Source organism: Rhea pennata, chromosome 1, assembly GCF_028389875.1.
Source record: "Rhea pennata isolate bPtePen1 chromosome 1, bPtePen1.pri, whole genome shotgun sequence".
Lineage (NCBI taxonomy): Eukaryota > Metazoa > Chordata > Aves > Rheiformes > Rheidae > Rhea > Rhea pennata.
In genome coordinates, this window is record NC_084663.1 from 208,557,093 (window position 1) to 208,581,308 (window position 24,216).

At 39.8% G+C, this 24,216-nt stretch overlaps 1 protein-coding gene across 5 annotated transcripts; it reads left to right on the plus strand.

The window, feature by feature from the left end:
• Nucleotides 1–812: 812 nt before the first annotated feature.
• PCF11 (PCF11 cleavage and polyadenylation factor subunit) lies at nt 813–20,922 on the plus strand. 5 transcript variants are annotated; one of them, XM_062567362.1, is made up of 16 exons: nt 813–1,276; nt 6,160–6,285; nt 8,578–8,766; nt 9,203–9,394; nt 10,263–11,371; nt 11,641–11,830; nt 11,920–12,562; nt 12,643–14,126; nt 15,437–15,524; nt 16,214–16,333; nt 16,858–16,966; nt 17,569–17,752; nt 18,191–18,346; nt 19,440–19,532; nt 20,032–20,067; nt 20,674–20,922. In XM_062567362.1, the coding sequence occupies exons 1-16, from the start codon at nt 1,088–1,090 to the stop codon at nt 20,887–20,889; spliced, it is 5,124 nt and encodes a 1,707-aa protein (XP_062423346.1). In that variant the 5' UTR covers nt 813–1,087; the 3' UTR covers nt 20,890–20,922. The 5 variants fall into 5 exon arrangements, with proteins under 5 accessions (XP_062423346.1, XP_062423347.1, XP_062423348.1 ...); XM_062567363.1 differs by having other exon boundaries at nt 16,861–16,966; XM_062567365.1 differs by lacking the exon at nt 813–1,276 and adding an exon at nt 1,435–1,551.
• The last annotated feature ends 3,294 nt before the right edge of the window (nt 20,923–24,216 follow it).

Consider the following 24,216-nt stretch of genomic DNA (forward strand, 5'->3'; position numbering starts at 1 on the left):
TTTTTTTTTTTTTTTTTTGTTGTTGTTTTGCCTGCACTAGTGTCCCGCTGGGGTAGCTAAAACGCGAAGCACCTTCTTGGCGCTGTTTATTGGGGCCAAGACCTAGGGGCTTTGATCAGGCGCAACCAGTTAGCAGGAGGTGGGAGCGTGGCCTCAGAGGAGGGGCAGGCCAGGCTCCCCGCCGCCCCCGAAGCAGGGGGACCGCGAGGCCTGGGACACGCTGCGGAGGTCCCGGCGAGCGGGCAAAGCCCCCACGCTGTGCTCAGGGCCGCTCGTCACCCCGGGGCGGGCTTGTTGAGGCGGCCGCTGCCGCCCGACGGCTCGCAGGCCGGCGCCAGGCCGCGGGCGCGCCCGCAGGCCGCGGCGTTGCCATGGCGGCGGGCGGGCGCGCGGCCGAGCCAATAGCGCGCGGGGCTTCGCGCGGCGCAGCAGCGCGGGAGGGAGGGAGCAGAGGAGGCGGCGCTGCGCGGGGGAAGCAATCGCAATTCGGAGCTTCGAAGAAAGGCGGGATTACGCGGAAGCACCAATGGCAACTCCAGCCAGTACAGGAAGGCGGGATGAAGAGGCACAGCGAATCAGAAGCACGGGAGTAAGGCAGCGCAACCAATAGGAAGTCAGAGCGCAGAAGCGAGCGCGGAGCCTCAGCGCTGGAGCCAATCAGAAGGCACGAAGGAGCGTCAGTCGCCCATCAGAGGCTGCTGTGGTGATGGGTGGGCCAATCGCAAAGTGAGCAGACGGGGCGCGAGCCAATCAGGACGCAGTAAGTGAACAAAAGGGGCTTTCCAAGCAACCGGCCCCTTTCCTTAGAACAATTTCACATGACGCAACGGTTGGAGGAAGAGGTTCGCGAGCCGTAGCCGCCGCCGCCATTTTGTGAGCGTTGAGACTGAGTCGGCGGCGGCTGAAAGAGCAGCAGCACCGACGGCGCCACCACCGTCAGCGGGAGCCGCAGCCCGGAGGATGCGGTAGAGGAGCCCAGCGGCAGCGGCGGGGGGGCGGCATCGCTCGGCGGCGGCGGCAGGGGATCGCGGGGAGGGGGCTCTCGGTCGGTGGGTCGGGTCCTGGTGCGGGCCCCGGTCGGAGGAGCATGTCGGCCCCGGAGAGCAGCGCTGGTAGCAGCGAGGCCCGGGAGGACGCGTGCCGCGATTACCAGTCGTCGCTGGAGGACCTGACGTTCAACAGCAAGCCGCACATCAACATGCTGACCATCCTGGCCGAGGAGAATGTGCCCTTCGCCAAGGACATCGTCTCCCTGATCGAGGCGCAAATCGCCAAGGTTTTTATATTCCACCGACTACTACTCCTACCTATACTGCTGGGGGGGACAGACCGGGGCAGCGGGCTAGGGCGGCCTCGGGGGCTAGGAGAAAGGGCGTGGGGGCGAGGGCCTGTGGAGGGGCGCGGGCGGAGCCGGGCAGGAGCGAGCCGAGGGGAAGAGCAGGAGGAGGAGAAAGGGAGTAGAGAGGGGGCAGGGGAGAGGAAGCGACGAGGGGATGAGAGGGATGTGGAGACGAGAAGTGGGGCGAGAGCCTCGGGGAGGAAGGGAGCCAGGTGCGGTGAGGAGACTAGTGGCGGGCGGGGGTGGCTGGGCTCGGGAAGGGGAGGGCGGCGAGGCAGGGGGCTTCAGGGCACACAGAGGCAGCGGCGGGGGGCAGGCTAGTTAGGGGCGAGCAGAAGGCCGGTTTTCGGCGGAGCTGGAGGGCGCTAAGGCTCGGGTGGGGAAGGGAGCGCCCTGGCCGAGGCACTCGGGGAGACGGTCAGGAGCTTGGGGTCGCTGCCGGGGGAACAGCTGGAGGGAAACGAGTCCCAGATGGGATCAGGGAGCACGGGGCGAGGCGTCGGGGGCTCCTTCTTTCACCGCTAAGCTTAAGCTCCTTCTTCTACCCCACCCCCCATAGGGAGCAGGGGACTCGAGGGAGGGGACCAGCCCCCACACCACCCTGCCACAGAGGAGGGGTGTGCATAGTAGGGGAGGGTTTGGGACATGCCCCACCAAAAGCGCTGGGAGGGCAGCGTGGCTCGGGATTTAAGTCCCGTGTAAATAGCAGACACAACATGGCGGCCTGGCAGTGACTGGGCAGCAGCACCTCGCCCTTGTAGCTGGGTTTTTCCCCTACATGGAGGCAGTATTTCAGTGTCACTAATCCGGTATCTAAATATTTAACAATTTCTACAGTAGATGAGTGTTGTGATCATTAGGCTGATTGGGAGGAGAGATTTGTGGAGTTTTTTTCCGAATAGTTTAAAGGATTGAAAATAAGATTGAGCTTAACATTCAAATTGTCCACTTTTTAAAGACTAAATATAATGAGTTTTAAGTATTAGTCATAATTTGGAAGATAGGACTTTTTTCCCCGTGCTTACTTGAGACATTAATTGGGGGCCCCTTATCTTTCAGAAAAGTTTGTGGGTGAAAGGTGATAATTGCTCCGGTTAGAGAAGTGTGTGTGTGGTGGTCATGGGAATTGTTTTATTCAGCCTGATCAGAGAAATTTACGTGGGTTTGGGATAATCTCTTTGGATTTCAGGAGATCTGTGCCCTGACTAAAGCATAGTATTGTGTGTGTATTTATTTTGGCTAGAGAAGTTTATTGGTTGAGGGATGGGGAAGAAGAAATTCTCCCTGACTGTAGAAACTGCAGCAGCCTGTAGGATCCTAACATGGCGTCTGAAGGCACATGATATAAAAAGAAGGGAAAGAGGAGGCTCCCTCTGAGCCCAACCCAGGCAGTTGCTGACATCAGTCAGCCACAGCACACGGATGGGGGTTTACTGCACCTTTTTAACAGGAGATTTTTATGTGGAAAGGGTTCTTCTTTCACTCCCCCCTATTTCTGCCAGTCACCCCTCCCCCGTTGTTTCCCTTGCTCCCTCTGATACCAGGTGTTCAAAGGCTTTTTTCCTTTGGCTTTAAATCATGGTTTATAATGGTGAGAATTGTACTGTTTAATCATGGGGAGGGAAAGATCTCTTAAGTTATTTAATTCATCTTTCTATCGATGCAGGATGGCTTTTTAGTGTTCCACAGACCTCTTCCAGTTTAGTTTTAAATGGTGCCAGTGGCTGAGTTCGGCCATTCTTTGGGGAGGTGACATCATAATCTAATAGATCTCACCATTATATCTCTTAAAGGGCAGTGGATGTATATAAAATGATTTGTGATAAATACCAATGCTGTCAAATTTCTTCATTTTTGAGTGATTTTAGAGCCTGCCCTGAAGTGTGTTTTTAAAGATGTCTTAATCCTGTATCAATGGTTAGTTTTTCCTAGTTACTGTTCGTGACTATGGTTATACGAGGGAAGTTTTTAGTTGTTCCTGGGAAAGTGATCTCCTTTACTAAGCCACTTTTAAAAAGTGTTGCCTGGAGACAGTTTGTTTAGTGTAAAACTGAGTGGTCTGCTTTACATTTTAATAAATGGTTATGAAATGTGTGACTGGTATTATAAAATTTGTAAATAAAAAGTGTGAAATATGTATTTGTCTTTTTATTTACCATTGTATAGTGCAGAATCTGTTTCCAAGACCCATTTATGTTATTTTTTAAACAAATTTTTTCACAAGTTTGTGACTTGGGGTTCAGTTACCAGATACAATTTAAAGTTGAAAGCCTTTAGGAAACTAATAAAAAGAGCCACACATTTCCAACAATATTTTTATGCTTTATTTGAAAGAACAGTGGGAATTCTATAATGAAGTCTTTAATATCATGTTGATAAGCTCAGAGTTAGTTTTCTTCTGTGTTCTGGTGATTATGCTGAGCCTCCCTGCTTTTTGGTTAGTGTCACGTGGGTGTCTTGTTAGGGAATGCTTAGAGACTGCCTGAAAAAAAATACATTCAAACCTGGGATTCCCTTTTGTGGTTAATTGAATATACGCTAGCTATCTTGACATAATAAACATTTCCAGAAGTGAAGACTTAAATATTCCAGCCATATTTAAGTCCTGGTTCTTAAAATATAACACCTGAGTAGCTTATATGTGAAGTGGGTTTGCTGCTAAACTTATAATCCTATGCGTCATATTTTGAAATAGGCTTCCTTACCAGATTGCAGTGCTTCTGTGTGTGATTGATTACTTCTAACAGCCTGATGTATAATGAAGGTGATGGTTAAACTTCTTAGAATGCATTTGCTACCAAATGGATTCCCCTGTGTCTCAAACTTTAAGCTTAGCTGAGTATAATGAACTACTTCCATACATAGATGAAATGGAAGAATATAAAATACTATGTCAGTAGCTCTCAGGCATAGGTGCTGGTGAGAGCTGTGTTTCACCAGAAGCTGACTTTGAAAGTCAGTAGCTGTGCACTTGCAGTGTCAATTTTTTTTATAATAGAAGGCATTCAGATCAGCTTAAAATAGTATTTTTAATATGCCATTGTGCAGACAGTATTAAAGAAGAAACGAATATTTTATGGACATTTTAGTATTAGGTAGCTTTAGGCCTGCAGTCTTTTGTTTTCTGAGGCTAGAGATCTGTTTGTTCTAACACCATTGCATATTAGCTCATTTACAGTGTTCAGCATTCAGATTAGGTAATACAACTGGTGTAAAGCATGCTTCTAATCTGCTGTAATCAGTTTTAGCTATCTTAGGGTGCACTTTTTTATTTTTCTGATGTTTGAAGATACATCACCTACCTGTTTTGTACTACTTTTGATGTGCATAACGGCAGTAATCTTCCCTGTAATTAACATGAAATCCTTAACTCCTCTTCAGTATTAAGTTTCAGGTCATAGTAATATAATGGGATAAACTTAATATATTGTAGTTGAAGACACATTTAAGAGTGAGAAACCACTATGATTTACCCATACAAAAGTATTCTTGACTCAATTCCCCTCTATAAGCTGCCTTAATTAAGAAGGAGTTAAATATAAAAGTGTAAAGCAAGAGCACTTCCACACACTTGTCTGGACAAGGGGGTTGTGAAGTAAGGTATCAATAATGAATCTACTAGCCTGTCCTGTTTAAAACTAGCCTTTTTAAAATGAGCAATGAGTGAAGTTATTCTCGTTTTATCCTGAGTTTACCAGATGGTGAATGGGACTTAAGTATTATGAATGGATGTTCTGAGGGGATTACGGTTACCACACAGCTTGTGGTGGTGTCTTTTCTGTTGTCCACTTCAACAAGTCTGTGTACTTGCTGATGCTTTCTGGAACTTTGCTGTGCCATCTGCTTGTGAAGGCCAACGGTGGGCATTAAAATCATTTTGATTTGGGCCAGTAGTACTTCGTTTACATTAGAAGTTGGTCTAGCAGTCCAGCGTCACCATACTTCTATTGCACGAGCTTGGTACAAGTCTTGAGTATGAAATTAAAAAAAAAGGCAAACCTCCTCTTGTAACAAAGGTGTGTCCAGAGTATGAAGACTCCCTTCCCTGAGAATCGTGGTTGCAGTTTATGAACTCATCCGTGCTCTTACCCAGTCAACTCCTTGACTGAATTTTGTTTGGATGTAGGACTTTGTTTGAACTGTGCATTTTGCATGAATCATGAAAATCTGACTGTTGATACCTGCAAGTGCCAAGAGAGAATGGGACTCTTTGCTCCATTTCTTTGGATTACAGTGAAATAACTGACCTCTTCTGCGTGTAATTTGCAAAAAGACTGTGACACTCAACATAAAACCTACATCTACAGAAGTCACTAATTTGGGCTTTTTGCCAGAAGTCTGACTTGTGTTCTCTGAAATCCAGAAAAACTGCATCCAAGGAGGTTTGAATTATAAGCAACTTTTAGAAGTTCCTTCAGTTGCTAACGATGGTTTCCTACTAACTTGAAATTCATTTCTCAATGGGTTTTGAAAGGTTACACTGAGCAGCAATATTGTCTCGTGAGCTTCTTTTTTTTTCTTTTTTTTTCTTTTTTTCCTTTTTTTCTTTTTTTGTCCAAAGCTTTCATACACAAACAGAATAAGCTAAGATATTACTACTTTTTTTGTGGTAGACACACTGCCCTGGTACTTTGAACTGAGTATCAATTTTCCAGTTTAAGTTTTTGTAAAAAACAAAAATCCCAAGCAAATCCCTTTGTTTTTATAGTGGCAACCAAAAAGAGAGGTCTGTATTTCTGGGATCGGTAATCCCTTTATTTAAAAAGCTTAAAGTATATTTTTATTGTACTAAACTTCTCAGTTTCTTCTTATTACTCCAGGCTCCTGCATCAGAGAAGCTCCCAGTTATGTACCTTATGGATTCCATTGTCAAGAATGTGGGAAGAGAGTATCTTACTGCATTTACTAAAAACCTAGTTGCAACATTTATTTGTGTATTTGAAAAGGTATATACACTTTCAGAAAAGTTCTGTATTCTAAGCAAAATTTGTTCCTGGTAAAATAAATACATGCTTTCAGTTCTGGGTTTTCTTGGGTGGTGAATTACAGGAGTTGATTGGTTTTCTTAAATCTTAGTACTGTTGTGTATAATGTGAAAGGATATTTGTGCTGCTGTCGAGCATGTAAGTTCTGTGTTTGCTGAAAGCTGCAAAGTTGTATTTAATTCATAAATTTCTGTAGTCTTCCTTTCCAGGCAAGATTTAATAACAATTTTTCATTAATAATTGCTTCCCTGGAAGGACTTTTCATAATGTATAGACTGATTAAATATAAATTATTTATTTTTAAGATAGTTAATAGTCTTTATGCCAAGACTGTACTGAGACTCAGTTTCTTGTGAATTTCTCATCTCTTGTCTATTGTGTAGTTAATTAGGTTAGTCTAAATTACTTTATTTGTAATGTGACAATGAGTGTTTGAACTGTGAAGACTGAAAAACATTGACACCTGATACTCTTCTGGTGGTCTGTGATTAAAAAGAAATGTTAGGAGGAAGGACTCTTAGATATTGCTGTATGATGTTACAAATAAGTGTTCAATATCACTCAACGTTGAGAACTGGTGCCAAATAGTTTCATTCGTTTTTTTGTTCTTAATCTTTAAACCCAGTGAAGTAACCATCTTAGTCCTTAGTAAGAAATGCAAATCAAAGTCCAGTTTTTGAAAGACTGGACTTGAATGGGTTTAATTTGGATCAAAAATGAAGGGTTAAATTCTGATTTCTTGCATGCCATGATAAGAGAGCTGCATTTCAGGATTGAGATGAGAGGATCATTTGCCTGTATCTCTACATATCAGTAAGGATCTGAGATCTCAGTATGCTTTATATATGGCTTTCAGATGTGAAATGGGTGACTAATTAGGCATGAAGCTTAAACTCCTGTGTGTTAGAATGGGTAGACAAGTAGAAGTTCTACTTGGTTTTTTAGTATTATATTTTAAATACTCATTCACTGAGTTGCATTTAACTTTCTTGCAGCTGGAGCTCTGGAAAACAATTTTTTGAATTTTGTAGGTTAGCTGTCTACTGAGTTTACTAGAGTGCTTTATTTATGCATATTTAACATTATATATATACAAAGTAGCGGTCACTTGTGATAGCTTAGCTGGTAGTGTTACAAGATACAAGTTGGATTCCATCCTTGACATTGTTACAAATTTTATTAGTAAATGGGCCCTAAGGTACATTTAAAAACTTAATGAAGTCAGATACTTTTGTACAGACATTTCAGCAGCCTTTGTAGCAAACTTCATATCCTTTTGTTGAAACTTGGATAGAACTGCCTAACTAACTGATAGTTACGTACTACTTGATTTTATTGAAATACTTAAAAAAAAAAAAAAAAAAAAAAGGGAAAAAAATCCCTCCCCAAAAATATTTCAAGACTATGGTATGTCTTGCTCTAATGCCTTAAAAATAAAACTGCAGGAGATGATGTTTAAGGGCCAATATTTAATGACTGATTTAGCATATTGACTCTAGGAAAGCTATGTGTTGTATCCTCATTTATTTTTTTTTATTTTATGTTATTGGGTTATCAGGTAAATTAGGAATTTACTGCAAAGTAAAAATTTAACTTGTTTTAATGAGATAAATAAAACTAATATTTAATGAAAAGATAAAATACGGACTAGACCTACAAGGACATTTCATTTGTAGTTCATAGGTATAATTTTGCAGTTCAGCTGAAATATAATTGGCTTAATTTTACCTAATACCCTTTTTGTTGTGTTCATTGGAAAAAGTTGTTTGGTGACTGAACAGACAAGAAGCATACTCTGATTTTGTTTTGTGATCCGTCGTTTTCTGATTTGCTGGTGCTTATTATATACCATTCAGCACAGGCACTTGAATACCCTGTTGTCTTAAGGGCTCTTGCCTTCCAGTATTTTTATTACTTTTTTTTTTTCACGGAAAATACGCAAGTAAAATGAGAATTTTGGTAATGGAAAAGTTGAAAGGAAGTTCTTATAGAGAATGATAATATACAATAAAACCTTCAAGTGGCCTTGAAACAACAATTCCACATTGAAGCTTCTAGTATTGACTCTGTTGGTATAGATGTGAATCATAAAGCACATCTGCACTATTTATCAATTCTGCCTAGGCAGTTGAATGTGTTAAAATCACAAACTATTGATATGAATATAAAATAACTGAAGTAAGTTTTACAGAAAAGTGTGAAAAGTTGTTTTATATTAACTTAACAAGCCATAGAATTGTTTTATTGTTTTAGGTGGATGAAAATACTAGGAAAAGTTTATTTAAATTACGCTCCACATGGGATGATATTTTTCCTTTGAAGAAACTATATGCCCTTGATGTCAGAGTCAACTCATTAGATCCTGCTTGGCCAATTAAACCTCTGCCCCCAAATGTGAATACTTCTAGCATCCATGTGAATCCTAAGTTTTTAAATAAATCGGTAAGTTTTCATGCCTACTGTATGAGCAGATGGTAATACATGTAGTTTTCATTGCTTGTATACTGATTTTTTTGACAATTTAAGTAAATTAATAAAGAAGTAGCTGACCTTTATAGACAGGTAAGGTGAATTTCTGAATTCAAATATTTGCTGGGCTTGGTTTCTGTATTTCAGAACTGTATCTTATGTTTCTGAACATTAATAATTTTATATGAAATGATGTGCTGTAACTTTCACTGTGGACAGACTGTAGTGGAGCAAAAATCTTCAAATATTCTAGTTATGTTTTGCATTTTAAATGCAAAATATATAACTTCATTACAAACTTAAATCTCGCTACTGGATCATGATAGCAGTTAAAGGAGATGGAGTTAGTTGATTCCATCAAGACTCAGATGTAACTTACTTTTTTTTGTTTGTTTTATTTTGTTTTTAGCCAGAGGAATCTACTGCACCTACCTCTGCTGTCACTTCTGGTGCCTCAACTCCTCCAGCTGTTCCTGAAATACAAAAGAATTTGACACAGGAGCAACTAATAAGGCAACAATTACTTGCAAAGCAAAAACAGTTGTTAGAACTTCAGCAGAAAAAGTTAGAGCTGGAGCTGGAACAGACTAAAGCACAGTTGGTGAGTAGGGTAGTTGATGGACCTCTCATAGGTGGGGTTTTTGTTGCAGTTTCTTTTGAATAGCACCTTAGCTATACTGCTAACTGCAGTAAATTAAATTTTTCTTAGTTCTAGACAAAAAAGTTGTTTTAGAATTAGAGCAATGAAAGTTGATCTTGGGCTCTAAAACAATATTAAATAAAAATCTCACTGTTTTTAATAAAAACTGAATCAAAAAGGTGAAGTTTTTGAGAGTTTTTTTTTATTATTTCTACTCTCCAAAATGATGCCTGCCTATGATCCTGATTTTCCACCTTTTTTCATGGGTTATAGCACACCAGGCTTTTTCAGTTACCTTTGCTCCTGTTCTTCTGAGAAAGTTTGGAGAATCAAGATTCTTAGCCTATAAAATCTGTTTCCTCATCAAGTCAGATTTCTTAAATGTGAAAGTCAGTTAAGCAATGTTATTTCAGGTTTGTAATTGAAAGTCTTGTTGCACTGATAGTTGTAAAAACATCTTGATGGTATAAAAATATGAAACTAAAGCACCCTGAAAGTCTTGAAATAGGAAAAATAACAGATGTGTAGCAGCTTAGTTGCCTTGAGCATATGGAGTGTATGAAAAAAACCTAATGTTGTAGTGCAAACATGCTCTTACATCAAATTTTCTAGGATTGACTTTTCATTTATGTTTGGACTTGATCTTTTGTAATGGTACTGCATTATTTTAAAACCTGTAATCAGCAATTAACAGGTCACTTTGAGATAATTACCTTGTAAGCATGTCTTTTGAGACATTTCCATTGGTAGATTTCGCTCCACAGAATATCAACATCACTGGACAGGAGTTAACAGGCATTTTAATGCTGCTTTTTTCCTTTCTATTCAGGCTGTTTCTCTTAGTGTTCAACAAGGATCATCTACTATAGCTTCAGTTCCAGCACCTTCCAAGCAACATATGTCTCAGACGCCTCATATGGCAGTTAAACCTCCTCATCAGACTTCTGTGCAAGCTGAAAAAAACAAACCATCCCCAAGTCCTCCACTTCATGATATCAAAATAGTAAACAGGGATCCTAGGCTTAATAGGATGGCTCAACATTCTTCTCATGCTAAAGATCAGTCTCATAGGAAAGAATTTTCATCAAATGCAACCAGTCAGTCTGATACCAAGGCAAGCAAAACGGCTCAAGCTGAAAAGCAGAACTCATCAAAGCAAGAAAAACTGAAAGCAAGTGAAAAAACACCGAAGAAAGAACTTGATCAGTCAGAAGCAAAATCTAAATCACCATCACCTTTGAAAAACAAGCTACCCAGTACTAAAGATACTAAAACCCAGGAATGTGAAAGCACAAAAGTATCTGAAATCAGTAAACGAGATCCAAGATTGAAAAAACATCTTCAAGAAAAGCCAGAGGGCAAAGAGGAGGAGGTGAAAGACAAGAAGAAAAACACAGAGAAAAAAGAAAAAGAGGAACATAAGACATCGGAACATAGACCGGTAGGCAGCAGAAATAAAGTAATTAATGGTGTTGTTCAGAAACAAGATGTGGCTACAGAGGAATCAGAAAAACAAGGTGGAAAACAGGGGAGATCAAGTAATAGAAAACGCTCACGATCACGCTCTCCTAAATCTCGGTCGCCATCTACACATTCTCCAAAAAGAAGAGATAGGAGATCACCCAAAAGAAGACTTAGGAGTTTGTCTCCTACTTCATCAACTCCTAAAATTGGAAAGATACGTCAGATAGGTCCTAAGCAGTCTCATGTTGAAGAATGTGCACAAGCAGCAAGAGATGAAAGAAATTCTAATAAACGAAACCTTAAACAAGAGGTGCGAGATCCAAGGAGAGTGAAAAAAGCTCAGGAAGATAGGCCCCAAGAAACAACGAGCCAGCATTCTACAAAAACCTCTCCTGATCCAAAGGAGAATGCAGAAAACTGGCAAGGGTCCAAATCAGGCAAGAGGTGGAAATCTGGTTGGGAAGAAAATAAAAAGTAAGTTACCAACTTTTAATCAATTTCTGTCTGAAGTCAGTGGAAATTTTCCTGCTGACTTCAGTATGCTCAGGTTTGGGAGGCAATGTTCAGATTGTAAAAATGGATTATTCCAATTGTTAACTTCTTTTATTAGTAGAACATGGAAATAATGTATATTTAGATTCTGATGTGATTGTGGTGTTTTGCTACAGTTAGATTAAATTGGAATGTGATAGGTATGTCCTGAATAAAGGAGTAATTGGTTTTAAATGTTTTATTGCTTTCAGCTCACAGCAGAATGAAGAACACCAAGCACTTGGTAAATCCCCTCACCAAAGACACCGGGAAAACTGGGCTGCTAGTAAGGGAATTTTGTCACCCCGAGCACCGAAGCAGCAGCACCGCTTAAGTGTGGATGCTAATTTACAAATTCCCAAAGAATTGACATCTGCAAGCAAGAGAGAATTACTTAAAAAGGTAATACTGACTAATTTGTATTTATAGAAGCATCCTGGATGTAGTTGTATGTTGTTTTAGAAGTCTGAACTTTAACTTTAATATTACAGGCAAATGAACGCTTAGCATCTGGTGAAATAACACAAGATGAGTTCCTTGTTGTAGCTCATCAGATCCGACAGCTGTTCCAGTATCAGGAAGGAAAGCACAGATGCAATGTGTGGGATAGCCCTACAGAAGAAAAATGTGGTTTGAAAAAGAAACCTCTTCTATCTGATGCAGAATTAACATATTATGAACACAAAGCAAAATTGAAAAGAACACAAGTACAGCATTCATTGTCGCGACTTGATCTGTTAGACCCTGATGATATTTTAGATTATCATATACCTGATGCATTACTTTCTGGAATAGAATGTGAGCAAGCCAAAGCTAAGCGTGGAGTACAGTTTGACAGAAAAGAACCATTTGGGGAAAGATCCAGGCGACATTCTCCTGTAAGTGGCAGTAATAGACCTTTTCCTGATAGTCTTTCACCACTTGAGAGTCGACGAAGAATTGAGGAACAAAATGCTACTAAAGGAGCAAGAGGTTCTAAAAATTTCGATCCTTATGACAGCTGGGGAGAATCAGATGAGTTTAGAGAAGCTCTCAGACAACAGGGGAAGAGTACACCAGAGTTTCAGAAAATAGATGGTGATGCAATCTGCAGATTTGATAATCGTGAAGAAAGACAGCTTCTGGGGCAAGCTGGTATGTATTTTTGCCTTATTTTAGTGCTATTTAGTAATTTGCAACATTTCAGCAATTAGTTAATGGTTTTGTTTGTTTAGGTGTTCGAGAGGAACCAAGGTCCCCATTCAGTGAACGTTTCAAGAGAGCAAGGTATGAAGATCCAGACAAGGCACCGTTTTCAGAGAGTCCAGGATCAAGATTTGGAGGCATTGAAGTAAAACAGAGAATAAGCGCACTGATGGAAGACAGATCTCTCTTTGATGGCTCACCGAGACAGCCTGCTACAAGAGTTGGGGTAGATGGACCAGGAAGTCCTTTTGTTGATGGTCCTGCTGCTGGTTCAAATTCTAGAATTGATGGGCCACCTGGACAGGCTGCTATGAGATTTGAGGGGCCTCTGGTAGGGGGAGGTGCCTCTCAGTTTGACGGACCACTGGCAGGAGCAGGGGGAGCTGGAGCCCTAAGATTTGATGGGCCACCAGGGCAGCTGGCAGGGGCCCTCAGATTTGAAGGACCCCCAGGACAGGTTGGTGGAGGAGGTCCATTGAGGTTTGAGGGACCTCTTGGGCAGATAGGTGGTCCTTTGCGTTTTGAGGGGCCAGCAGGACAGCCTGTAGGTGGTCCTAGATTTGAAGGACCTGGAGTTGGTCTCAGGTTTGAGGGGCCACGTGGTCAAATTTCAGGTGGTCTCAGGTTTGAGGGACCCCATGGTCAACCTCTGGGGCCCCGAGGTCAGCCAGGGGGTGGTCTCAGGTTTGAGGGACCCCATGGTCAGCCCTTGGGGCCTCATGGTCAACCAGGGGGTGGTCTCAGGTTTGAGGGGCCACACTTACAACCGTTGGGGCCCCATGGTCAACCTGGAGGTGGCCTCAGATTTGAGGGGCCACATGGTCAGCCTGTGGGGCCCCATGGACCATCAGGTGGTGGGCTTAGATTTGAGGGGCCACATGGACCGTCAGGTGGTGGTCTCAGATTGGAAGGACCAGGGGTAGGTCCTAGGTTAATTGATGGGCCAGCACACCAAGGAGGGGGTGGTCTTAGATTTGAAGGTCCTCTGGGTCGAACTGGTCCAAGATTTGATGGCTGTCATTCCGCTGGATTTGATGGTCAACCTGGACAGCTATCTCTGCTGCAAAGATTTGATGGAATTCATGGACAGCCTGGCCCAAGATTCGAAAGAGCACCTGGCCAACAGGCACAACCACGATTTGATACAGCCATACCTCAAAGATTTGATGGTCCTCACCAGCAGCCCTCAAGGTTTGACTTGCCCCTTGGCCTTCAGGGTGCACGTTTTGAAAATGTAGCTAACCATCCTGCCTCAAGACTAGAATTGCCACCGTATGGACAAAGCGGTCCATTTGGTGAACATCCCAGCCAGAGCTACAATGGACCATCTCATGGGATGCAATTCCAGAGACCTGAAATATTTGATGGTTCTCCAGGACCAAATTTCAATGGGCCAGCTGGCCCAGGAGCACAGAATTTCCCATTGAGAGCATCTGGACATTATTTTGATGAAAAAAGTCTTCAGGGTCCTCAATATGGAAGCTTCAATAGTATGTCAGTGGGAAATAATCAGGTAAGACTTGATTGTACTAAATAAGGTAGTCTGAAGTGTTACTGTATAGAGATTAGTAGTTATTGTTCCTCCTAAAACAAGGTTTTTCTGATAAGCAGGGAGGCTGGGAACTAGTTTCAGACTAAAAATTATCCTTGCTAAGAAGTTTTTAGATTACTGAAGGCAGTCATACACTATTTTTTTGAAAAAGAAAAATCGGAAAAAAAGATTTTTACAGTCATTTTGTAGCTGAGAAGGTAACTTGAGGAAGTACACTATTTTAAACTCACAAAACTAATTGGAAGTCTACTATTCTCGTTAAGTTTACTCAAAGTGAATTCTCTGTAAAGCCTGGAAGATAGAATTATGAATATACATGATTAATCTGTTCGGTGCGGAATTACAGTAAACCAAAATAATTGTTACCTTTTTGAGTCAGTATTGATGGTAAGACTTAAGAGAAATCTCTAATTTGGGGGAATTGGGAAGGTTTGGACATTGTTGAACTACACTTGAAGAATGTTCTTTGTACCAGAATGCTTTGAGGCCTGTCAGAAATGCTCTTTTTCAGAAGGGAAAATGATGCTGAATGCTGATGTTCATTCCTTTCAGTTGATTACGGATAGAGATTTTAGTGGCCATTTTTTCTTTGAGGGACAAAAATCACATATGAGGAGTGAACTGAACCTAATCCAATTGTGTCCTGCTAACCTCTAGAGGGATGAAATTTTAAACAATTTTAACTTTCTTAATAAATCCAAAAGCAGTTTGCAAAGAATATTTTTATTAGAAATGTATTCTAAAAATTATTTCTCTATCTGGAGTTTACTGCAGTTAGTTTTTTGAAAACATCCTGTTTTCAGGATGATTTTGGTATAAGGGATACTATTTTAATTACTGTATAAGAAGGAATATCTGTTTACTGAAAAATAACATTTTTTCATGAATGGTCATCAGATTGTCCAGTTTCTTTCTGATGCACTCTGTTTTATAAGTAAGTAATATGTTTAGAAAATGTGATTGGAATTTGAAGGAATTGATTTTCAAATTTTTCAAATTGATTCAAATTTTGGAATTTGAATAAGTAAAGGAAAAGTATATTTTATTTAAATGTTAGACATAACATTCACTGAATTTTTTCTGATGGGAAATTAGAACTAGAGAAAGATTATGAGCTCATTTTTTGACTTCTCAATACTGAACTGATACGATATGTTCCTCGAGGGTGTTTAATATAGCTAAAATTGTGAATGCCTAGAGGTTAATAACTTGATTATAATATATTTTTTAATTTTATCATGCAAACAGTACATAAATATTTACTTTTATAGGTGTCTCTTATGTCTGCTCAGCCAGGACCTTATGGCCAAGGTCAGCAGTATTTACCAAATCCTGGAAGCTTTGTTCAGAACCCAGCAGGTATGTACCAAAATAATGAAAATAACAATAATGAAGTAATAACCTTTTTGTTTCTTTTGGACTGTTTTGTTTATTAGAGGCTATAAAAATAAACATTTCGTCCTATCTTGGTGTACTAATTCTGGGTAATTCTAAAGGAAGCCTTGACACTTAATGAGGTGCTAGTAGATGTGGTATCTATATTACCTGAATTCGTGTAGGGGTTTCCCTCAAACACTGAAATGTTTCATTAGTTTTCATTAACTATATGGTTATGGGTATATAGTTGGGCAGAAAAAAACTGGTCTGCTTTTGAGAGAAGGAAGGGATTGGTTCATAGGACTGATTTGCATTTGCCAGGTGATACAAAACTTACTAGTACATGAATGGTTAGTAATGAAAAGCTTATACAATGTCATGAATTATTAAAAGCAAGTGATCAAGTAGATTAGTCCTCATAAATACTTTAAGCATCTTTAAGTGAGAAAATACTACATTTCAAAAAACCGTATTCAGTAGAAATCTGTATGCCAAGAGCCAGCATAGATAGCACTTAAATATTTGCATTATGAAGGAAGCTGCTACAAGAGAAGAAAAAGTTGGGAGGAGCGTGCAGCAGAGAAGCATGTTGCGAAGTGCGTTGGTGGAAATGAAGTAAATTTTTGAAGCTAACCTTTTGTCACTATGAATGTTGATATTTTCTCCTTTAGGAGCCCTTCCACATTCATACCCTGATAACCACCTTGGTCAGCTTGATGTCAATGAATTGTTTGCTAAACTGCTGTCAACAGGAATCCTCAAACTGTCAAAAACTGATTCCACGTCCGCACGTATGTACATCCATTATGTTCTAACTTCTCAGTTTATGCATAACCTAAGTGCAGCTTTTTTTTAATGGAACTTTTTTCTTTGGAAGGAATTCAGTGCATCTGAGGAAGTAAATTCTTAACTTTTAAAATGCATCCTGTAGTTTAATTTGTACAATTAAGCTATGCGAAGCAGTGAGATGCATCTTTGGTGCTGCTGCTTAGAAACTTGTTCTTGATTATAATCAGGTTCTTACCAGTTTCATTCTGAAATACTTCTTTCTCTAAATACGAAATATTAAAGCCAAAGACTTAGGTGAAGGTATTGAAACACTGTTTTCTTCAACTCAGGTTGTAAAGAACTAATTGCATTTTGTATGCTGTTTATAATGTTAGAAGCTGAGACTGATTCAGCTATTACTATGCACATGCATTTTAACATAAATTGTTTGCATTCATATTTCAATAAAAATACCTTTCAGGAGTTCTTTATTTTTTTACAGTAATGTACTGAAGTTTTGATAAGATCATAATTTTCTATTTTCTAGAAGTGAATGAAACATCAGCCCAGCCAGCTGCTGAAGAGGAGGAGGATGATCAGGGTGAAGATCAAGATGTCCCAGACCTCACTAATTTCACAGTTGAAGAACTCAGACAGTGCGTATAGTAGCATGATACTACAATGCAGTAAGAACAATGACATGGCAATATCTGTAGAGTTAATCCAAGACAGCTGAGAGCTTTTAAAAGATCAAATGTCACTTTGTTACCAATACAGGAGGACCTGCAGTTTTTGGTTCTTTTGTTAGCCTAGCAGAATTTGAGGGAGGAAAAAGGGGAGATTAACCTGAGTTATTTTTATCTGAGATGCATGTTGTGATTTAATCAGCAAGATTATAGAAATTGAAGACTGTTAACTTCCTTTACCAGTGTTACTAACTTTGTGGTAGTTTGCAAAGCTGAACAAATGCTGGCATTACTGTAGTATGCATTATTAGACCCTTGGAGCTCCTAGATGTAAAACTAAGACCTACACACTGATATGTTTCTCATGAACAGATAATGTGCATGTTTTCAGTTGATCATGTTTTGAAAATCAGGAAAATATTTAGCTATGTTGCATGCTTTAACTGTATAGAAGATTAATATTTTTTTTCTACTGTTGTGATCATTTGAAGCAACTTAATGAGGAACTTCTTCTTACCTGTTACTTTTCAAGAAAATGTTAAGCCTGCCTTTTTTTTTTTTTTTTTTTTTAGGCGTTATGACAGTGTTATAAATCGACTATACACTGGAATTCAGTGTTACTCATGTGGAATGAGATTTACTACTTCACAGACAGATGTTTATGCAGATCATTTAGATTGGCATTATCGCCAAAACCGCACAGAAAAGGATGTTAGCAGAAAAGTTACACACAGAAGGTGGTACTACAGTTTAACAGTAAGTAATGGAATGTGTGTTTTGATTAAATTAAAAGCCAGCTTTATGTGTGTGCTGTAGGACTGTGGTTGAATCTAGAATTACATCATCGCAGGTGTTTGCCTTTGATAAACAGTGCTGCTTAGCTATTTCAAATAGTTTTTATAAATGCCATCAAAACACAAAAGATAATAAGCAGTTTAAATTGTTAGTATCTTTTTGGTATTAATTAGAATGGAATGGAAATAGAAAGTGTTTTTTCTGGAGAAAGTTTTTTGAACAGCGTAGTACTGTGAAAAAATGTATACTGTATAATGCATGTGATGAGCATTTCAGTTTTTAATGAAGAGACTCATTACATATACTACTTTTTGAATGGTTTTTTTTGAGCTTTGCTTTTTAAACTTGGATTTGTGGCTACTTGTCCATGTCTGAGTGTGAATGAAAAATTTCCATTAGGACTGGATTGAATTTGAAGAAATAGCTGATCTAGAAGAACGTGCAAAAAGCCAGTTTTTCGAAAAAGCTCATGAAGAGGTTGTGTTGAAGACACAAGAAGCTGCAAAAGAGAAAGAGTTTCAGAGTGTCCCTGCTGGACCAGCTGGAGCAGATGAGGTATGTTTCAGCTTGCCTTCATTAGCCTGGGTAGTGAGAAGGATTTAATACCTTGAAGAATTCTACAGCATTCTTTTACACAGTGTGTTAAATATAGCATGAAGTTTTGTTCTTGGGCCTCTGTGTCATTGGTTTTATATTTGTTTATGTAAGATTGTTTCCTAATAGCAGATAGTGGTGTAAATTACCAGTAGTTCAAAACAAAACAAAAAAACTCCCACCACCTATTGATGATCCTTAGCAAAACTGAAGTTGGAAATGCGTTTTAATTAACTGTGTGTGTCTATAAGAATAGTAAATTGAACAAATGAATTGGAAATGGTCCTTTGTGGTTCAAGTAACAATTGTCTTACCTAGTTTGTGTTACTTTTTGCATTTTTTTTTCAGTAGAAGGTAGGCATTAGGACAAAGAAATACCTCAGTCTTTTGACTTGAAAATAACCAGTAGATACATATTTTATTAGATGAACTGGAATGGTATCACATACAAGAACTGTCAGAATCTCAACTTAGTTTTCACATGCTAACCCTATATGAAACTATCTATCAAGCCCTGAAAGCCTTTGTTTTAATTTTGGAAAAAAGTACCTCTCATGGCTTGTTTTCAAATTTGATTGTATGGCAGAGAAAGTATTAAAGATGTTAATGTTCTAAGCAAAAGTTTTCCCCTTTTAACTTGAAACTCAAAGTTGAGGTAGGGGTAAGAGTGAAGATAATGCTATAAGTAAAATTAACGGAGTTTCTTTACTGGATTGTGTTACCTGGCAGCAAAAGAACATTAGATTGTTACCAAGTGTTTTGCAGAGACTTCCTAGCTTAAAGGGCAAAGCTTACTGTTCCCAAGTTGACAGCTGTCTGCAAGCTATGATGATGATAGTTATTGAATCTGCACACTATACTCAAATTTGCATTAATACATGTTTTCTAAAGTTGCTTTTAAAACGTGGAAGCAAGATCATGTTGTAGGTCAATATGTTTATCTTATGTTAAAAAAAAAACTTTGATTGTCTCAGTTGCATTCTTAAAGTTGATGTGTTCAGTATATTGTTAAAAATCCGCTTTATATATCTCTGTTATTTTAATAATTTTCCAGAGTTGTGAAATTTGTCAAGAGCAATTTGAACAGTATTGGGATGAGGAGGAGGAAGAGTGGCATCTGAAGAATGCTATTAGAGTAGATGAAAAGGTAATCTGATTTTATTACATGTGATACTTGTTTAGAGTTCAAAAAAAAAAAAAGAGTTGTAGCAAAAAAATGTGAGGGGAAAGTGATGATTTTCATTCCCCATGGATTCTCTGGATGGTTTTGCTGGTGTCCAAGTACACCAATATCTCAACCTTTTAAAATGCATGAAATCTTGATTGTATTAGCATAGGCTCACTAGGGTTCCCTCATGCTGCCTTGCTAAAAGAAAGATAAATGTGTATGTTGGTTCTATTAATTCTAAATACAGCTGTAGACAAATAATTCTCAGCACTTACCAGGCTTTTGTTTAACTTTTCCTACCTAAACCACGCATGCAATCTTTTCTCAGTTAGTTATGTTTGACTGTTATACTTTGCCTACTTGTACTATTATTTTTCTAGAGGGATTATAATATGTGTAATCAAAACTTTTCTGTTCATGACCAGTGCTTCTACTATAAAATAAGTATATATTTAAGTGTACAACAATTCCTTTCCAGATTTACCATCCATCATGTTACGAAGATTACCAAAATGTAAGTGAACCCTTTATACTCTTTTTAAAGCATTTTGAGTTGGTTTTGCTTGATTTCTGGCTTTGCAAATGTATTCAGAATATGCTACCCATTTCTGTTGCATATGACTGCACAAGGAATTGAGGGCCCCAGGCATGGGAAGTTTGTAATACAGAATTACCTGAAGATGTATTTTTTGTTATGATGTAGCATGTCAGCTTTTGTCTCACACACAACTAAAGAGAAACCGTGTTTTGAAAACGTTCTGAATTAATTGCTGAGTGAAGTGCTCGATCTTAGGAATTCACAAAAAGAAATAATTGATGTTGATGTGTGTGTAGACATTAAATTTTTAATGATTTGAAAGTTGCAATGCTTTTGGATATAGCTTGGAATGTTTTATGGTAATGTGTTATGTGTTTCATCCCTGCTTGGATGATATATTTTCAAAATAATTGTAAAGTAATTTTGTCAGAATAAATTGGCTTTCTCAAGGCCTAGGTAAAGCAGAAGTTTGGATTTTGAATGACTGATTATCAACTTGCTGTTTACATTTTGAAAATTATAAGAAGCTACAAATAGTTCTTTTAATGGTGTATTAATGCTACAATAACTTCCATTTTGCAGACATCATCATTCGATTGCACGCCATCTCCCAGCAAGACTCCTGTAGAAAATCCACTAAATATTATGTTGAACATTGTTAAACAAGAAACACAAGAACCCTGTGACTCCCCTAAAGTCAAGGAGGAACCTGAAGACACCCCTACTGCCTGTGCAGAAGAGAGCACATCTGCATCTACAGATATTAAAACAGAACCTGATAAGGTTGAGTCTGTTTAAATAAACTGAGGTATGATTTTTTTTTTTTTTTTTTAACAGAACAGAAGAGCTGCTGTGTTGACTCTGGAAGGCAAATACTTTTTATATGAAATAAAAATGTTTAGCTGAGGCAGGGCCTCAGCTACTGTTTGGTTAATAAATACATTTTTGTATTTGAATTTCTTATTGCCTGCACAGTTTCAGGTGTCATTGTGTGAAAGTTCTGTAGATGCGTGAAAATTTAATGGAATGAAATTGTATATGTAAAAATGTACAATTTTCACATGTGAAAATGTAAATTATAAATAAAAGATATTTTTGCTATATATGGAGTGTAATGTTTATGCACACCATCAAATGAAGACAGTGTTTCTGTATGTTTTTGAGTTTAAATGGAATTAAAACGACCTCAGTTTTAGACCTCTCGCTCAACAAGATTCAGAAAAATGAAAGCAAATAACTTCCTTCCGTTATCTCATTTGTGGGTTATCAAGGGAAGCAATGTAGGAACATTTTCAAACAGCCCACCCTAGATTTCTTTTCTTATTAAATTTATTTGAAAAAAACTTACATACATATCCAGATGATAAAAACATAATCAAAAAGACAGTTCTGGGTAGAAGGGGAAAATTAACAAAGCAACCAGAGTGCTTGATTGTGAACACAAGTGCCAACAAACATTCAATTAACAAACCAGGATGCCTGGTAGTTGAGACATTTTAAATAACTTTTTTGTTAGTCAAACACATATGAATTTAATATAGCTGAACAAACTTTTCTTTAAGTTACAGGGGGAAATAAATGTAAGAATGCTCATTTGAAACATGGTTAACATTTTTTCTTTGTTGGTTATGACTGGACTTAGATGGTAAACCAGATATCCTGAGATGTTAATATTTCTTAAATGTAATAAATAAAATGAAGCATACATTTGAGTGTGAATGTCTTCCTTCCAGGAATGGGTTTGTGTGGGTAGCATGTTTATGGGATTGGAAATAAATGGACATAGAGCATATGTCTTGGAATAAAACTTGAAATGTGTTTTGTCCTCTCTGGCATGTGTAAAGTGTGTAGTTTTAAAGCTGCTGAGAGCAAGACTTAAAAGCACTAAAATTCAAAGAGTAATGTCACAGTGCTAGTGTATTACTCTTTGCAGTGAGGATATTTCAGTGATCAGAATTTCTGTGTGTAAGTAAAAATAATAAGCAGTGACTATGCTGTCTGTGTTTGTCACTATTCTTTCAATCTTCACAACCAGGCTTCAACACTGTAAGCAGTTTCTAAGATGTTAATAGTTCCTTGAGCTTTATCATTTATCATTTTATAATTAACAAGATCTTAGCTATGGTTGTGAGCGTAGCCAGTTCTGGATGTCAACCTTAAAAATACCTTTCAATTAGAGGAAGTCTAGAGAGCATTAAGGGTTTGATCAGGAATAAGTAAATTTGAATGGTGGTATATATCACTGCTGATGGTAGCTCCTGGCTCTGCTGTGGGAAGTGTTGGATGAGTTACTCAGATGTTAAAACGGTTTCTGCCTGGAACATGGATGTAGGCTTGTTCCATTGATACTTTGTGTATAGAAATACCATAATTTTACAAATCATTGACATTGAAATTCACAGAACCACAGAATGATTGAGGGTGGAAGAGACCTTCAAAGATCACCTAGTTCAACCCCTGCTCAAGGTCACATAAAGCACATTGCCTAGACCTTGTGTGGACATTTTTTGAATAGCTCCAAAGATAGACTCTCTGGGCAACCAGAGGAGGCTGAGCAGACATGTTCTGTGTTTTAAAGTCTGAAGCAAAAAAGATAGGAACAAATTGCTCTACCTGTTTGGTGGGGAAAGAACAGAAAGAGTTAAGTTGCAATGAGGGCTTAAGAGGACAAGCTTGAAATCCTACTTGATCCATGTAATTAGTAATGCACACTGGTAAATCTTACAAGGAATAGTTCTTCCTGCCTTGCTTTTGGAGTTTTGAGGCCCTGTTCTCTAGTGTAAGTATTAACCATGGTTATGCATTTCTATGAGACTGGTGATTCCCTAAGCATCAGTCTTGAATGCAGTCTGTCTGTGTTGTGTATTTGTCCCCTCTAGAATTGTGAAAATGCTTTCTTTTCCATCTGGTGCAAGGATATGCGTATGAGGAAGTCTACTGGTGGGCCATGCTTCATTTTTTCTGCTGTGAGGATGGAGCGTAGTGGGACTAGATGAGTTTTCCTGTCACTGTTCATCCTGTTGATCCTGTCATCCTTTTAGAGAAGCAGGATCAGATAGTCCTGGTTTCAGCCCTCTAAAATCCTGCTGGACCAAAAGATTTGAAGTGTGATAGGGTTTTTTTGTTTTGTTTTGTTTTGATTTATTACCTGCAAAGTATTCAAACTCTGTACAGAAATGTTACTAATAAAAATGTTGAATGCAGGCTGTAAGAATATGTGCCTTTTACCTGCAATAGCCTCAAAGTGTGCACATACACTCTCAGAGGCTTCACATTCTGCAGTTTACAAACAAATTATTTGTGAGTAGCTTCCTTCTCATCAGTAGTATTGATTTACTTAGGGGTATGTGATTATATGGAACCAAGGATTTGTGGGTTAAATCTGTTGTTAGAAAGATGTCTGTTCTCTCTAGGCAGGAGTCTTCATATCCAACCTAGCTTTAGGAGACTTAGGGACTTAGCACCAAAGATTTTGTTGTTCTTTTCCTGGGGAGTATCCATGGGGACGAATCGGACCTCATGGAAGCACAGGTAAGGCATGTCCCACTGCCCTTGGTTTGTCTGATCTGTGTGTTCCCAAACCAGCTTTGGGAAGATTTGTGGGAACTTGCTCCCTAGTCCGGCTCAGCCTTCCCTGCGCAAATGTTGAGTTTCCTCAGACAGAGTAAGAGGGGAAGCAGCAGAGCCCGGACTCCGGCCGCCATCCCAGCTCCGGGACGTGTCTCCTCGCGGACGAACAGGGGAGGCTGCGGAGCCGTCCCGGCCGCGCCCCACGCACCGGCTAAGGGGGCTGAGAGGCGGCTCGGTACCTCGGCAGGGAGGGGAGCTCGTACCCCGAGAGCACCCTGCGCGCCGCGGAGAGGCCGGGTCACAAGCGCGCAGACCAGGCGGGCGGACCATAAGCTGGCTGAAGTCCGCCTCGGCAATACGTTGCCGCCATTTCCCGCCCGCCGAGGCAGCGCGCGCCGTCCCCATAGCAACCCCGCGGCGGCGGCGGCGGCGGCGGCGGCGGCGGCGGCGGCGGCGGAGGAGGAGGAGGAGGAGGAGGAGGAGGAGGAGGAGGAGGAGGAAGGCGCGGCGAGCCCGCCGCGCTCCCAGCCCCCGCGGCCGTGAGGGGCCGCCAGC

Bases quoted from the DNA above. Each gene is read 5' to 3' on its own strand.
- PCF11 (XM_062567362.1), top strand. From the start codon at position 1,088: ATGTCGGCCCCGGAGAGCAGCGCTGGTAGCAGCGAGGCCCGGGAGGAC. The intron at 8,767-9,202 runs GTAAGTTTTCAT...TTTTGTTTTTAG, and splicing joins CTAAGTTTTTAAATAAATCG to CCAGAGGAATCTACTGCACC. The intron at 18,347-19,439 runs GTATGTTTCAGC...ATAATTTTCCAG, and splicing joins GACCAGCTGGAGCAGATGAG to AGTTGTGAAATTTGTCAAGA.